This window comes from Phocoena phocoena, chromosome 7 (genome assembly GCF_963924675.1).
Source record: "Phocoena phocoena chromosome 7, mPhoPho1.1, whole genome shotgun sequence".
Taxonomy (NCBI): domain Eukaryota; kingdom Metazoa; phylum Chordata; class Mammalia; order Artiodactyla; family Phocoenidae; genus Phocoena; species Phocoena phocoena.
Window position 1 is genome coordinate 53,084,081 of NC_089225.1, and position 17,328 is coordinate 53,101,408.

General features: G+C 40.7%; 1 protein-coding gene across 1 annotated transcript in view; it reads left to right on the top strand.

Moving 5' to 3' along the window:
* Positions 1-772: 772 nt before the first annotated feature.
* Positions 773-17,328, top strand: part of MYO3B (myosin IIIB) — a 408,816-nt gene continuing 392,260 nt past the window's right edge. Inside the window, exons 1-3 of the mRNA XM_065880146.1 lie at positions 773-844; positions 996-1,158; positions 2,427-2,553. Of these exons, the coding sequence (XP_065736218.1) occupies positions 773-844; positions 996-1,158; positions 2,427-2,553 (362 nt within the window). The remainder of the gene's footprint in view (positions 845-995; positions 1,159-2,426; positions 2,554-17,328) is intronic.

The following is a 17,328-nucleotide window of genomic DNA, read 5'->3' on the forward strand; positions in this document are numbered from 1 at the left end:
GTCTACAGCTCTGGGTTTGAGCAAGTTCAGTGAGCGGTGCCTGGGGCAGACTTCGGAAAACAGTGATTAGTTCAACCATCTCATTTTGCAGAAGAGGAAACTGAGGCAGAAAGAGGTGAAGAGACTTAAGACACTTGGCAGGATTCCAAAAAAACGAGCTTGCCTCTCCAGACCAGGTCTCCTGGCTTCCGGTTGAGTGCACTTTCCACCACTCAAGAGAAGAAAGGCCTTTTTCCTCCTGCTCTAGAATTCACCTGGCTCCGCTGCTCAGCAGCCACTGCGCAGCAGCAGCCCCGCCTGGCGCGGGAGAGGGGAGAACTTCCGGTTAGGACCCGGCTTCTTCCTGCTTCCTTGCTTTGGTCGTCGCCGGGGATCCCCTTGGGCCGTTCCCCGTGCCGTCTCCCAACAGGGTCACCTTCTGCCCAACCCGAGGTCTCAGGTAAGACTCAACGGTTGAAAAGCAAACGAACCAATTTTTCACTTTCTTTTCTGCTGCTCGGGGCTCTGTACGAGTTCCCCCGGGGCTGCTCAGGGGTCCCCACAAAAGGCAGCGGTGATCTTCCTCCTCGCACCCATTCCAACCCCGACCTCCGTCCCTCTGAGCGTGACTCTTCCCTGGACCCCAGCCCATCCGGCACACTACTTCTCACCCCTTGGGATCCGCAATAAACCGGGTGGTTCCAGAAGCTTCCTCTGAGGACGAGACGTGTGAGCATAGCCATGAGTGATGGGAAGGAGGTTGCCGCGTTGCCCCGCGGGAGTGGAGTAGGGGATGCTTCCCATCAGCTACCGCCTCTGGCGGGGTGAGCGCCACTTGCCGAGGGGACAGCGGGACAGCGAGATGGTGGTGACAACGCGCCAGTGATGAGAGTTGGAGGTCAAAGAGGGAAAACGCCCTAGGCGATGAAGGGCCTTGTGGGCCGTGGCAGGAGGTGGGATCCTGTTCTAAACGCAGTAGCATTTGGTGTAACTTTAAAAACAGATTTTGCTTGTAGCTAAGTGAGGAACAGACTATTGGGGACGGGGAGCGAGAACAGAAGCCGGAGACAGGAAGGGAGGCCGTGACTGTGGTCCAGGTGGGGACCCGGGTGGCTTGGACCCCTGGAGGAGGTGGCAGGGCTGCATGTAGTGCCGTGATGGAGAGGCCTGGCAGAGGTGGTGAGGGGTCCTTTTTCTAAGATGCCCAAAAGGCTCCTTGGGGGCTTGTGGTGGCCCTGGTGGTGGTGGTGACAGGTATCTGGATTCAGGAATGTATTTTTAGAGTAGAGCTGACCAGACTTATTGATTGTTCATAAAAAGTGCTTATTAATTAGTTATATTTTGAAGTAATTTAGACCTTGTTAGAATAAGAAATCTTGTAAATTTGTAAGATTTCCTTCCCATCCACATATAGCCCCTTGATGATGAAATGAGATAGTTTTCTGTTTTGTTCTCTGATATAGCTTGGTGACTACCTTGGTCTGTTCAGGCTGCTATAACAGAACACCATAGACTAGGTGGCTTAAAAACAGAAATTTATTTCTCACAGTTTCTGGAGTCTGGGAAGTCCAAAATTAGGGTACCAGCATTGTTGGGTTCTGTTGAGAGCCCACTTCTTGGTTTGCAGACTGACACCTTCTTGCTGTGTCTTCATGTGGCAGGGAGAGAGCGATCATCTCTCTTTGTCTCTTCTTATAAGGGCACTAAGCCTATTCCTGAAGGCTCCATGACCTAATCACCTCTCAAAGGCCCCACCTCCAAATACCATCACATTGGGGATTAGGGCTTCAGCATTTGAATTGGGGGGGGACACAAACATTTAGTCCATAGCAGTGACTTTTTGTCTCAGAGCAAAAGATTTCACCATAGAAAAATGGCATTATTTCTCTAAGTAAAAGCAAGGATTTTACAGAACATGTTCTGTTTATTAATGCTTTTTTTTTTCACTCATAATTTTTGTAAAGTATGTTCACTTTCACAAATTAGAGTCACCTCCTTTCATCCATCTTTACCTGGAAATGTATTTTTAGGCAGCTAATTGAGACTTTTTCATCTACAGGAGCTATTTTGCAAATGTTAGAGGCCTGAGTGACAATGGCTTTATCACCAGCCCATGAAACTATGACTTTTGTCTGATTTTTCTGTAATCCTTTAAAAAAAAAATGTTTGGCTCGTACCCATTATCTTTCCCTGCCACCCTGTGAGCACAGGGTCCCTGCAGCTCAGAGCCATTCTCCAGGCAGAGTGACTGTGTGCTGGGCCCAGCTGCCCCCCCGAGATGCAGTTCTGTGGACAGGGCTGACCACGCCACCTGGAGGCCATTTAGGAACAATTGCTTTTAGCTCCCAGATGGGGTGGTTCAAGTCCTGGCCATACTCTCACCTGGAGCCTCCTTTTTGAAGACAAAATTCTAGACCTTTCCTTAACCCTTCTCCTTTTCCACTCAGGGGCATTTAGCCCCAGTATTAACCCCACTTCTCAAAACTCTGCTCTCTCTTCTCTCCCTGCCTCCCTGTCGGCCCCTCCTGTGGCTCCTCTTCCGTGCCCTGCACCCGCACTCAGTGGACAGATTGTGTGAGATTCTGCCCTTGCCCCCTCTCCCCCACACCCACCTCTGCCTTGGGAACCACAGCAGGGTCACAGGTAAACATGCCTCTCTACAGATTGTTCTGCAGTCAGTTCTCCAGCACAGCCTCTTTCCTGAGCTCCAGTTCCGCCTTCTTGTCGCTTATCCTTCAACTCGGCAGGTCCCCAAAAGGACTCGGAGTCTCTCCCCAGAACCGCGCCTTCTCCAGGGCTCTCCATTTTGGTCGACTGTCTCTTAGCTCTCCAGGCTCAAAACTTTAGCTGTTTTTTAATTCTTCTGTTTCTTTTCATTCTACAGCCTATGTTTTACCCCAAATTTGTTGATTCTGCTACTATTAATCTTCTCCCAGATAGCCCTCTCTCTCTTCCTGAGACTTCTGCCTTAGTACAAGCCCTCCTAATTCTAACCCAAATCCACAGTAGCCTTCTGGTTCATCTTCCTAATTAGAGTCACCTCCTTTCATCCATCTTTGCATGCTCCTACCAGGTGAATCTTCCTAAACGGACCATTAGGTTACTATTAGGTTTGGAAACGTCCATAGCTTCCCACTGGCTAATAATAATAATAATTTATTGAGAGCTTGCTGTGAACCAGGAATAGATCTAGGAAGTTTACATGTATTTGCATGTTTATCTTAATCCATAGAACAAGCCCATAGAGCAGGTATTCTTATTATCCATATTCTACAGAAGAAGGAACTGAGGCACAGAGAGGTTAAGTGACTTGCCTTTAGAATAAGGTTTACACAACTAGTGGGGTTTTCAAGGCCTCCAGGATTTAGATCCAGCTCTACCATTCAACATTCTGCCAGTGTTTAGTATCTGTTCTATGTTGGTGACTTAATAGAGCTCATATCCTGTGGAGTGAAACAATAGTAAGTAAATGGATATATAAATAGTATCTATAATAGTGCTGTAGAGGAAATAAACAGGATTATATGAGAGAGAATAATAAGGAAAACTACATGGGGTGGTTTTAACTCATGTCTACTGGTGTTTCTCAAAGTGGAGGTGGAGGTGGAGTTGAGTGAGAAATAACTGCTTTAGAATTACTTGAGGGTTCTTGCTAAAAATACAGATTTCTCCACCCATCAACTCAGAAATGCTGGGAGTGGGCCCAGAATCTTCATTATAAATACGTTGTGGGTCTCCTGAAATTCTCCCAACCTTTGTTCCCATCCTGAGTCCTCCATTTTCTAGTCTCTCCCTCTGCTCCCTCTGCCCGGCATGCCTTCTGCCCATCTCTGTGTCTCTAGCTCCAGCTTCCTCTTTAAGGCCAAGTCAAATGCCACCCCTGGATCCTCTGGGCTGGATAGACTTGTTTCCCTCCTTATGGGACATTTGTCACTTTCTATTTTGCAGTGTAGTTACTTGTATTCAAGTATTCCAGTAACTATAAGTAACTGTATAACTCTATTCAAGTAAATATACTATATAGTGTATCATGTGTAGTATATACTTATTGCTGTCTAGTGACTTGTGTTCAAGTCGTATCCTTTCACATACTGAACAGTATGCCCCCTTAGGTCAGGGCTGAATTTGATTTATTTTAGAGTCTCTCATTGACTTGCTCAGAGTAGGTGTCAATATGCATTTTGTGGAATATCTGGCTAAGCTTAAGCCTAGCTCTCTTTGGGCTTTGTCCTACCACTTGACCGTGTTCTAAATGTTCCGATCATAGCACGCCTACCTTGTACTAAGACTGGACAACCAGTTCTGTACTCAGCTTCACCTCCCAAAGTGAGGGAAACACTGAGGAGTGATGAGTGAGAATATAGCAATTTCCAGCCAGCTACTGTGGGTGCATCCTGACAGTTTGTTTTAGAAAGGGTCCCAGTACAGTATAGTTGATGAGGGTTCCCTATGACCTATGTATTCAACAAACATCTTAGATAGAGTGGAAATAGGCTTCCAAAGCACTTGGCTCTGAAAAAAAAAAAAGTCCATTGTGATCGCACCTGCTAGAATTGAGGAAGACACTGTTGCTTCTTTGTTCTTGCCAATAACTTTGGCTGTTCTTAAGGGACCTCCAAGTGACATCTCCTTCAGTCCACCTGCCATGCGGCCACCAGAGTAACTTGTTAGAACATAAGTCAGATCATGTCCCGCCTGCTCAAATCCCACCAACAGCTTTCTATCTGTCTAAGTAAAAGCCAGGTCCTTACCTTACAAGGCTGATGAAGACCTACATGATCTTCTTTCCCCACCCCATATCTCTCTGACCCCAACTCCTACTTCTCTGCCTTGCTTATTCCACTGAAGCTGCCCTGGCTTCTTGCTATTCCCTGGGTAAGCCAGGCAAACTCCTGCCTCAGGGCCTTTGCACTTCCTATACCCTCTATCTGGAATGGCTCCCACCCCCACCGCCTGGCTAAGAGTTTTACTTTTTCACCTCTTTCCTCTCATTTCTCAAATGCGTCCTGCTCAATGATACTTCTCTGGCCATGCATTTTAGGATTGCAGTTCCCCTACCTACCACCACTCTTTCTATTCACCTTCCCTACTTAATTGTCTCATAGCAGTTGATCACTACCCATCATCTATTTGTTATATTTATTTATTTTGTTGATTCTCTCTCTCCCCCTACTAGAATGTAAGCTTCACTAAGGCATGGTTTTAGCCTTTTTTTTTTTTTTTTTTTTTTTTTTTTGTGGTACGCGGGCCTCTCACTGTTGTGGCCTCTCCCTTTGCGGAGCACAGGCTCCAGACGCGCAGGCTTAGCAGCCATGGCTCACAGGCCCAGCCACTCCGCGGCATGTGGGATCTTCCCGGACCGGGGCATGAACCCGTGTCCCCTGCATCGGCAGGTGGACTCTCAACCACTGTACCACCAGGGAAGCCCGGTTTTAGCCTTTTTTGATCATTGCTGTATCCTCAGCACCTAGAACAGTGCCCAACACTTAGTAGATGCTCATCAAATATTAGTTGAATCAATGAGTCATAGTGGGGTAAACAAAAAGATTTAAATCCTGGCTCCCAGCTTAACTTACTTAACCTTTCAATGACTCAGTTTTCCTATCTGTAAAGTGGAAATAGTAATAGTTACTGTCTCATGGAGTTATGGCTCCTGGCGTTGTGTCCAGCATCTAGTATTTACTCAGAAAATGTTCTCTATGATAGAAGAGGTTTTACTGGTTACTAAAACGGTATGTAGTGGTGATATTCCACTCTTTTCTCACGAGTGGATTTTTCCCAGCTGTGATAATAAACAGTGTGTTTTGTGCTTTCTGTTGGCTGGGACTACCACACAACTCTGAAAGGTGCGTACTCTGTTTAACGGACGAGGAAGCAGAGGCACAGGAGGTTAAGCAATTCTCCCCTTGCCCACAAAGCTGGTAAATGTAAAAGCTGAGATTTGAACCCAGGGCTGGAGGCCACAGTCTTTACCTTATTTTTCACTGCTTCTCAGTGTGTGTGTGAGTGAAGCTGGTGGAAAAAAGAAGAAAAAGAGTGGCTGTCAGTTGCTTTATATCCTCCACAGCAGCATGAGGCCTTGAAAGATAGATGGTGCTGGGTGTTCTTCTCACCTCCTCAATGGAAGTAATTCTTTCGCTCCAGTCAAATCTTGTCAGGGTCCAGCAGTTCCCTCTCCAGTGCCCATAGCTCACTCTGCAGCACCTTCAATTAATCCTTCTCACCTGGAAGCAGGGCCGGGGGCTGTCTGTGGTTGTCACAGTGGAAGGGGGGCTGGCACAGAGTGAGCCAGGGCGCAGGATCCTGATATTTGCAGGACAGCCCTGCACAGTGAAGGGCTTTCTTGTTGAAAATGCCCAACCTGCCTCCATTAATTTTTTTTTTCTTGAATGTCTTTTCCGCAATCCCCACTAATTCAAGGCATATGCTTTCTTCAAGGGTCAGCTTAAGTTTTTGCTTTGGGACTCCAAGATTCAGCCCTTTCTGTTTAACTGCACTCATCCTCTTCTTTGGTTTCATGAATATTTGTTGAGTGACAGCTGATGCAAGTGCAGAGGGGACTCATATGAATTAGACAGTCCCTGTCTCTAAGGTGCCCAGGGCCTGTTTGGGTGTTGAGGTTTATCCACAGAGCAGCACCACAGGACAGCTCCTCATATGTGAGCACCACAGAGGTTCAGAGGAGGAGGTGCTGCCTGTTTGTGGAGGGTTTAGGGAACATGAGCTGGCTCTTGAAGGGCTGGCAGGATTCCTGATGAATGGATATGGTGGAATGAGCACTCCTGGGGGTAGAAATCACCTGGACAAAATGACAGAGGTGTGGACGTCCAAGGATGGTTCAGGAAATGGCAAGGGGTTAGGTTGAAGTTCATTATAAGCTTGACACAAGGAAACGACAGGAGTTTTGACACAGGAATGGAAGCTGCATTTAGGTTGCTTAAATATTTGAAGAATTTGGTCTTTATTTAATTTAGCAATAGGGAGCCATCAGAGGTTATTTGTTTAAGCGAGATTGTGGCATGAGTGAATTGATGGCTTTGGATGTTGTATCTGGTTGTGAGGTCCATTAGGAGTTGTAATAGAAGAAGACTAGAGGGAGGGAGACAAGAAAGCTTTTGTAGCCATCCCCTGTGAGATGCATAGAGGTGGCAGCAGCGGGGGTGAAAATGGAGGCACAGGAATGAGCAAAGAATGGACATGGCTTAGTGGCCGACTAATGTGAGAGTGAGGCAGTAGCTTGGGCTACCAGGAAAACGATGGGACCCCTGATGGACATTGGGCATTGAGTATTGGCTTTGAGGAACCACAGGTGGTTGTCTTAGTTTTATACATGCTATGTCTGAGGATTAGGGGGTGCATGTAAGTGGAGATGTGTGGCCAGCAGTTAGTAATCCTGGACTGGGGCCAGAGGAATCGAACGAAATAGGGCTGGAAAGATGGCGCCACGTGCCAAGACATGATGGTTAAAACCTTCTGTGTAGATGAGCCATTTGGGAGACAAGTGGAGGACTGAAGGCAGGACTTCAGTTTAAATGTCCACATTAATGAGAGAATGGAGAGGCAGAATTGGAACCAGGAAAGTAAGATGTAAAGGAAACAAAGGGAGGGGAGTGTTTTAGAAAGGTAAAGGCAGTGAGCAATGGCTGATGCCCTGGAGGGTGAGGATGAGGATTAAGTGTCTTGAATTTCATGACTGATAGAAGCCTTTGAAATAGCAATTCTGTAAGGAGATTGGACTAGAAACCAGATTGTCAGCCTTGTGAAACAAACAAAGCCATTCATCTTTATGTGAGTGTATATGAGTGTGTGTGTGTGTTTGTATCTGCAATGATATTTACAATTAAGAGTGGTTATGTTTGGATGGTGGAATTTTATGAGTATTAATATTTTTATTCTTTTATTTGTATTTTCTTTAGTGTTTTATGAAACTAGAACTGTTTTTTGTTGTTGTTCTTTTTTTTTGCGGTACGCAGGCCTCTCACTGTTGTGGCCTCTCCCGTTGCGGAGCACGGGCTCCGGATGCGCAGGCTCAGCGGCCATGGCTCACGGGCCCAGCCGCTCCACGGCATGTGGGATCTTCCCGGACCGGGGCACGAACCCGTGTCCCCTGCATCGGCAGGCGGACTCTCAACCACTGCACCACCAGGGAAGCCCTAAAACTGTTTTTAAAATTGAGAAGACCTCATTGCTTTTTAAAATTCTGATTTTTAATCCTATGTTAAATAAACATTTACTGAGCACTTATTATACATTGGGTATTTGCCGATGAGGCAGAGAAAATTATTAAGGCATGGCCTCCTCTAGGAGTCACTGGTGGAGAAGACCAACATGTGAACAATAAATGTCAGGCAATGTGATAACTCCTAGAAAAGAGTACATAATACAGTGAGACCATTAAGAAAGGGCACCTCTACTGGGAAAAGTAGGAAAGGCCTTCCAGAACCATGTGCAGATTGGTTGTTTGTGAAGAAGTCAATTCCTACAAATGGGCCTAGTTTCTTTCTTACCAGCCTAGGCCGTTATATCATGTACTTGCTTATATGTTAGTTTGGAATTATTCTCTAATTTGTTCATGCTTATGTACTACATGCTTTCTTATTTTGTGTGTCTCTGCATGTTTATTATATTTAATATTTGTACTAATTTCCTCTGAAATTAGTACAAATACAAATTTGTACTAAATTTATACTAAATTAGTACAAATTTTCCTCACTGTTCACTCTTCTGATTTCTTTTTAAAAGCTGTTCTCTAGCTTTGAAAGCATTGTTCTATGATTTGTGATTCGTATAGAACATATTATAACATATAGACAAAATATTCTGAGTAACATACTCAAAAATGGATATCTTCATCATGAATATTCTTACAAGTATAAAATGTTGCTGGACAAGTTTCTATTTAAATCATACTCGCTAGGCATGACTGACCGCAGGAGTTCATGGGGTACGAGCTTCAGATTGCTTTATTTTCAGCAAGGTAAGGCTGCACCTCCACTATGGAATAACACAGGGTATTCAACAGTGGTACAGGCCAGGCTTCTTTGGGGTTGTTAGGAACTAAAGCTAGCCTGTGAGGGACTCCGATTGGCTTTTGAGAAGGGGGTCTTCTTAGAAGAATGCAATAGGAAATTTCATGGATATTTAAGGACAGACAACAAAGCTCAGCCGGCCTCAGAGCGCCTGGGTTCATAGGGAACCCACTCACCAGTCGTCTGTCAAGCATGGTCCTTTGGTTTTTTACTTCTCTGCTTTCCTGTTCTTCTCAAGATGGGCTTCTACAGCCTCACGTGGTTTTTGCTTTTACATGATTTCATGATTTACATGATTTCAGCATGCATCTGGGCCAAAATAATCTCCTGTATAGAGATCTCTTATTTGTTAAAAAAAAAAAAAATATATATATATATATATATCTTTTAAAATAAAATAATGTTATGTCCCAGCAAAGTATGACTAGTATAGATAAGTATAAAGTTTTAAAAAATTATGTTAATTTCTCTCTTTTCCAACCTCTCTGACTCCTGGTACCTTTCCCTAAAGTTTGAGTTTGTAGCCTTCTGGAAAATGTAGGAAGACACATATAGAGAGAGATATACACACATAAACATATACATAAAATGTCTATAAATGTAGAGTTTATTTTTACTTGTGCAAAAGTTACCTTTACACATTGTTCAGTACTTTAAAAAAACTGTAATTGTACATATTGGCATTCTTTCCATATTAGTTGAAACCAGACTTACCTTCTTTCTTTTAAGTGGTTACATGTGGCTAGATGGTATTTCATTTTATGTAATTATTAGGATTTATCACACAATCTCTCCATAATGATGGACCTTGAGATTGTATCTTGTTTTCTATTAGAAACAATCTCCTTTTCTTGGCTAAACTGATTTATTATTATCTGTTTCATTTTGTTTTTCCCCAGAAAACTATACCTTTATATATGTATTCTATTATTTTTCTGTTTTGCAATTCATTAGTTTCTGCTTTTGTTTTTTCTTATACTTTCCTTAGGTTAATTTTGTTGATCCATCTCTATCTTTCTAAATAGAATGGTTTTTAAATTCATTTTTATTATAAGTTGCTTGGTAAAGTTTTACCTTGAGCCCAACTTCTAAAGTTTTTTGCTACGTACTATCTTTAATATTGTTATTTTTTATATACTCTAGTTTCAGTTTTAACTGTTTCCTTTGCATCAAGATCTGAAAGAGCTTTAAAATTTTCAGGTAGCTAGGTTTTTTTTGTTTTTATTATTAGTATTTAGTTTTAGTAAATAAATTAGTATGGTCAGAGAAGATTGTTCTAATTCCACTTTCCTAGAATGCATCAAGACTTTACTTTGTGGCCTAATGTATTCTTTCTTTTTAAAATTAAATATCTCATCAGTGCTTGAAAAGAAGTCTTATGTTAGATTATGCACTTTGATATGTATCTACTGGGTTAACCATATTGATTGTATGATTCATATTTCATATTATTTTGTCTCCTTGTTCTGTCATGACTGACAATATCTGTTACTCTTATAATGTTTTGTTGAGTTCTTATAGAGGTTTATGCTTTTTATAAATTTTAACACTTTATTTTTGGTGCTGAAATATTTATAACACTCGTTACTGATTTAAACTTTGGTATTCTAACAGCATGTAGAACAGTACCTGGTGCATAGTAATTGCTCAATTATCATTACTGAATGTACTAATAACACCTTCTGTTCTTTAATAGTTTTTGCCTTGAATTTACTCTTTTCTGCTGTTAATCCTATGATTTTTTTGGTTGTTGTTACCATCTGACTGGCTTATCTTTGACCTCCTTTTACTTTTAACCTTTCTGAGTCATAAAGACTCCTAGATAGTTTATTTTAGTGTGGATCTTTATAGATTTGGTTTATTCTCATTAAAGAATCCTATATTTATTGATATAACAAATGTTTACATTCTTAATGCTTCTTAACTTACATTATATTTTCTATCTTTAATGCTCCCCCTGTCTCTTACCTCATGGGTTGTCTTTTCTTCATATGGTATACATGTGTCTATGAGTAAGTGTACATTTTAATGATAATGTCAAGGATTTATAGTCTATTTTTTGGTCTTTCAGAGATTCCTTTTATAACTTTGTAGAGTGATTTTAACCTTTATTTATCAATTTATCAATTATTTACTGACTCAGTACATGAGTGAGAAAATTAACACATAGGCTTTCTCCTTACTTTTGTCTATTGTCATTTCACTTGGTTAATTTTATAATTTTAAATAGTATATTTAAATCTCAGTTTCTTGATTTATCATCTTTAGAAAGTAGAGAAACTTTCCCCCTCCCCTGAATTTGGTTTATTATTATTTTTTATTACTGAAATGTATAACAGTTCTCTCTGTAAATGTACTTCATACTGCTGCTTTGCATCATTTCTAAATATAAATAGGTTCCAATATCCCTATCAGGCTTTCTACTAGAGCTCCACATTTATCTCTTTGTTTGCTGGGTTTTGGACCCGTCTTTTTTTTTTTTTAAGTAAGACTCATGCAGTCACTGAGCTCTTGCATGTCTGAAAATGTCTGTTGTCTTTATACTTGAACAACACTTTGGCTAAATATAAAAATATTTGTTCATACTTTTTTCTCTCTCAGACTTTTGTACACATACATTACAGGTGGATTACAGATTTCCCTCTATTGAGTATTGAGTGTTGATGTGGAGAAAAGCCTGAGTTTTTGTTCTGTTTTGTTTGCTTTTCATTTTGTTTTGGGGTACGTATTTGTGTGTGTGTGTGTGTGTGTGTGTCTCCTCTGTACCTGAAAAATTCTGTCTATCGTTTATATTCAGTAATTTTACCAGGAGCCGTCTGTCTGTCTGGACTGTTCATTTTGCCTTCTGAAGTACAAAGTATTGGACATTAGGGACAGTCACGCTTGATGGATATTGACTTTGCTTTTCTTTCCAAAATATTGTTTAAAATGCTGTGCTAGCATTATTCTACTTGGCAGGAGGCATCTTTTCCTACATATCTTTGGAAATGTAACTTGTTTTAGAATAGAGCCTGATTATTTCTTTTACTTCTTTTAATGACCCACAAAGCTTAGTTTGAGTAATGTAGGCAAAAGGTTCCTCCTAAATTCTTATTGCATATATAAGTGATGAGCCTGGACCCACTTCCCTGCTGCTAATTCACCCTCTGTCTCTACTGCTCTCTAAATAAGGAGTGTTAATGAGGTTTTTCAGAATTTTGTCCAATCACCATCTGCCAAACTCACCACACTTCTGGGAGAAGAGAGAGAGCTGGGCTGAGAAGAGAAGTCATTCCTGGTATCTTCCATCTCTCACTTTCCCCAAACGATACTTTTCAAAGATTGTGGCATGAAATTGTATCCCTTGTTCTGTTTGATTACCGCTGTACATTTTGTTTTGTTTTCTTTGCTGGATATCAATTTTTTCTGTTAACAATGTTCATTCACTTAGTTTTAGGGAAACTTGGTACCTGACTTCACTCTTCCATCTTACCCCAAAAGTCATAAAGCTTTCTTAAACAAGTTTAGAACCTTAAAAGCAGAGCTGATCTTCTTATCCTTCCTTATATTTCTTGTAGATCCTAGTCCAGGGCTTGCATACAATTGGCATTTAATAGCTACTTACTAAATGCATAAGTAATAAATTTTATGGTAAGTTGGTCTAATCTATAACCTATTGTTGAGGTACAGTCACCTTGGAATCGCCAAGTCTAGTTTTTGATTAATCCACAGAGGTGATGGGCAAAGCACAAGGAAAGAGCAGTAGGACATGGAAAAAATGGCCACACTTCACAGTGAGGATGTTTAGTGCCCACTTCAACCTTGGAAGAACTGAGCTCATCTATTTACTTTCGACCCCTCGTGGTATATCAGCTCGTAGGGCCTCTAAAAAGACACAGGTGAATGAGCAGGAAATTTATTAGGGGTACCATTTTCCTTTGGATTAGTTTTTTTCCCTTCTTTTTCACTAAACATATCAGTTTTAAGGGCACCATGTGAAATTTGTTCCGTGGCTTCCTTTTATTGCCAAAGCCAAGGCTCACCTTGGACTATCCTTCATTTTCCCTCTAGGCCTTTCACCTGCTGCTTAGGGGCCACCCACCCAGCTACTTAGTGGGTATGTGACTCTGCATTTAGCCTTGGGCAGGTTCAGCTTCATGCCATTGGGCAGTTTCTTTTTCAGGGACCAGATGAAAAGATCACAGATCTTTTTGTTCGTTTTGGTGTCTGTATATTGATGTTGTTTCTCTCTTCCTCCTTCAGGAAAAAACAACAGGAGTTGGACAGGCAGAAGAAGGTGACTTGCCTTCTGCCTATTGATTTTCCTGTGCCATTCAGCGGTTCATTAGTTTCTCCTAACTACAGTTCTGCATTTAGCGGCAGCTTGGGCTGGGACATTAGCCACCGAGGGGGACTGACTGTGCCTCAGTCACCTAGAGGTGAACTGGGAAGGTGACTTTCTGACAATATGAGTGTGGGTGCTTTAGAATGAAATGCCAGGGTGTTTTTCTGTTGGTCTTATATTAGTGGTTTACTATTTCTTACATGAGTAAAGTTCTAGCCCACATGAAACTTTGAGACTTTTTAAAATTAATTAACTTATTTTTATTGAAGTATAGTTCATTTACAATGTTGTATTAGTTTCAGGTGTACAGCAAAGTGACTCAGTTATACAAACATATACATCTGTTTGTTTTAGATTCTTTTCCCTTATAGGTTATTACAAAATATTGAGTATAGTTCCCTGTGCTATATAGTAGGTCCTTGTTGGTTATCTGTTTTATATATAGTACTGTGTATATGTTAATCCCCAAATCCTAATTTATACCCCCCCCTTTTCTCCCTTTTGTAACCATAAGTTTGTTTTCTATGTCTGGGGGTCTGTTTCTGTTTTGTGTATAAGTTCATTTTTATCATTTTTTCTTTTAGATTACACATGTAAGCAATATCATATAATATTTGTCTTTCTTTGTCTGGCTTACTTCACTTAGTATGATAATCCCTAGTTGCATCCGTGTTGCTGCAGATGGCATTATTTCATTCCCTTTCATGGCCGAGTGATATTCCATTATATAAATATACCACATCTTCTTTATCCATTCGTCTGTCAATGGACATTTAGGTTGCTTCCATGTCTTGGCTATTGTAAATAGTGCTGCAATGAACATTGGGGTGCATGTATCCTTTTGAATTATGGTTTTCTCCAGATATATGCCCAGGAATGGGATTGCTGGATCATATGGTAGCTCTCTTTTTAGTTTTTTAAGAAACCTCCATACTGTTCTCCATAGTGGCTGTACCAATTTTCATTGGTACATTGGTTGGGAATGTTGGTGGTACATTCCCACCAACACTGTAGGAGGGTTCCTTTTCCTCCACACCCTCTCCAGCATTTCTTATTTGTAGACATTTTGATGATGGCTATTCTGACCAGTGTGAGGTGATACCTCATTGTAGTTTTGATTTGCATTTCTCTAAGAATTAGTGATGTTGAGCATCTTTTCATGTGCCGTTTGGCCACCTGTATGTCTTCTTTGGAGAAATGTCTATTTAGATCTTCTGCCCATTTTTTGATTGGGTTGTTTTTTTGATACTGAGCTGTATGAGCTATTTGTATATTTTTGAGATTAATCCCTTGTCGGTTGCATCATTTGCAAATATTTTCTCCCATTCTCTAGGTTGTCTTTTCGTTTTGTTTATGGTTTCCTTTGCTGTGCACGAGCTTTTAGGTCCCCTTTGTTTATTTTTGTTTTTCTTTCCATTACTCTAGGAGATGGATCCAAAAAGATATTGCTGCAATTTATGTCAAAGGGTGTTCTGCCTATGTTTTCTTCTAGGAGTTTTATAGGATCTGGTCTTACATTTAGGTCTTTAATCCATTTTGAGTTTATTTTTGTGTGTGGTGTTAGAGACTGTTCTAATTTCATTCTTTTACATGAAGCTGTCCAGAGACTTTTTAGAATATCATCCAGGGTGGTAGTGGGGAGACAGTTCAGGGGGAGGTGGGGTGACCACGTGTATGAATACTAGAATATACACTGACATATGTTAATTACACAGAATTTTAAAAACTTCTTATAATTTCTAAAATAAGGAATTGAAAGACATACAAAAGTAAACAACATTAACATGAACCCTCATGTACTTAGGTTCAGTAATATTCCCCCATGGTCAATCTTGCGTCATGAATGCCCCTTATTTTTTCCACTCATATTTTTCCAGGCAGCATATTATTACACCTGTAAATATTTCAGGATGTATTGCTAAAAGATAAGGACTAAAAACACAATCACAAATACAGTTATCACAACTAAAACATAATTAACAATGTTTCTTTAATACCATCAGATAACTAGTTGGTGTTCTAACGATCTCATAACTGTTATTTCTTTAGCTTGTTTTTGTGAATCCACCCTTTATTTCATGTTTGGTATGTATCTTAATTTTAATCCTGAGGTTATCCCTTTCAGTTTATTTATTTTTATTTGCCATTTAGTTTTTGAAGAAGTTGGGTCATTTGTCTGGAGAGTTTCTTACTTAGAGTCTGGATTTTGCTTATTGTACACCTGTGGTGTTGCCTAGCATGTTGCCCTGACCTGTGTTATTCCTGTAGATTGGTAATCTAGATGCTTGATTACATTCAGGTTTAATTTTTTTTGACCAATGTATAATGCCTGACTTTCTTTTTGTGATGCTAGAAATGTACGGAATTTAAATCTCTATGGTGTAATGTTTGATAAAACGTAAGCATGGAATATTTTGACTTATTTTAAAAAGTGTATCCTTTGCTGATAATTGAAACCAGAACTCCTAAGGAAGTCTTTAGACATTCAATCCTGATAAGATAAGGTAGCAGATGTGCTATTAGTTTACAGCCATATGGGAAACTCCTCACTGCAGTGTGAAGTGTGACCTGGGCAAGGTGCCCCTCTCTTGCGGTAAAGGGATCTGGAGCTGAGGTGTTCTGTGATGGAGCAAGACCTGCCCTTGCTGTTAGTTGCAAACAGAGGTCATTTTTAGTCCATTTGTACTTATCAACAGAAAGAATCTTACTGACGGCCTGCTTTCCCAACTGCTGCAAAGACACATGGCCTCTGCCTCTAGGAGCTTGCCTTCTAAAAACAAAACAAAACAAAACAAGAAAAAGACTATTGTTCTTAACTTCCAAGGGACTCTGTTACCACAAAAATAAAGTCTCTTTTTTTCTTTCTGTTGAAGTATGGTTGGTTTACAATGTGTTAGTTTCTGGTGTGCAGCGAAGTGCTTGTTTTATATATATATATATATATATATATATTGTTTTATATATATATATATATTTTTATATATATATATATATATTTTTATATATATATATATTTTTATATATATATATTTATATATATATATATATTTTTTTATATATATATATATATTTTTTTTTCTTTTTCAGATTCTTTTTCCATTATAGGTTATTAAAAGATACTGAATGTAGTCCCCTGTGCTGTACAGCAGGACCTTGTTGTTTAAATTCTCTTACTAAATATCTATCTATCTGTCTATCTATCTGTGTGTCTGTCTCTCTGTTGGCCTAAGTAATGAGAAGTTGGGTACTTCCTAGATATTTGGTTAATAGTGATGTGTGGGCAAAGATAGGGAAATATTCCTTTAGTTCCTGTGTTACCCTTATTTACCGGATGGGGATATCTTTCCTAGGTGAAAGATATCCCCACAGTGGGACCTTCCCCATAGTGGGAGGGTTTGGATACCACAGGAAGTTGGGAGACAGCAGAATCTTGCTCTGAGAGAGTAGTGTCTTTGATCAGAAATCTCTTTGTGTCATTGACTTCCGTACTACCGTTACATGCAAAATCAAAGCATATTCATCAAGTCTTCACTCTAGAACAGCCGCACACACAGATACGTCCAGGCCCACAGGACTTCTGAATTGGTGTGTAAATTGCATGAGTTTCCTCTGTGCTGACAAATGCCATCACTCACCCCTTCCCAGATAGATTCGTCCTTCTATTTGTTTTGCAATGAGAGTAGCCCATGTAACTTGAGTTTTCTAGTCTCCTGAGGTCACTCTTTTATTTTGTGTCCAAATAAATGATGGAGGCCCCATCTGGGGAACTGCAGGAAGCCCAGGTACCTCTGAGGGGACTTCTGAGGGTTATGTAGAGTGCTGAGGTCCCAGGTTCATCCCTCTCACTCCAGACTGCTCCTGGCCCTTCATTGGTCACCCCTAGCTAGTTCCATGAGGCCCCAAACACAGACATGGGCAGAAGCACAGTCTACCCTGAGGTTAACATTCTGGCCAGGAGCAGCTTTTTGGCTGTCTGAAGGGCCACCTCCACGAGCA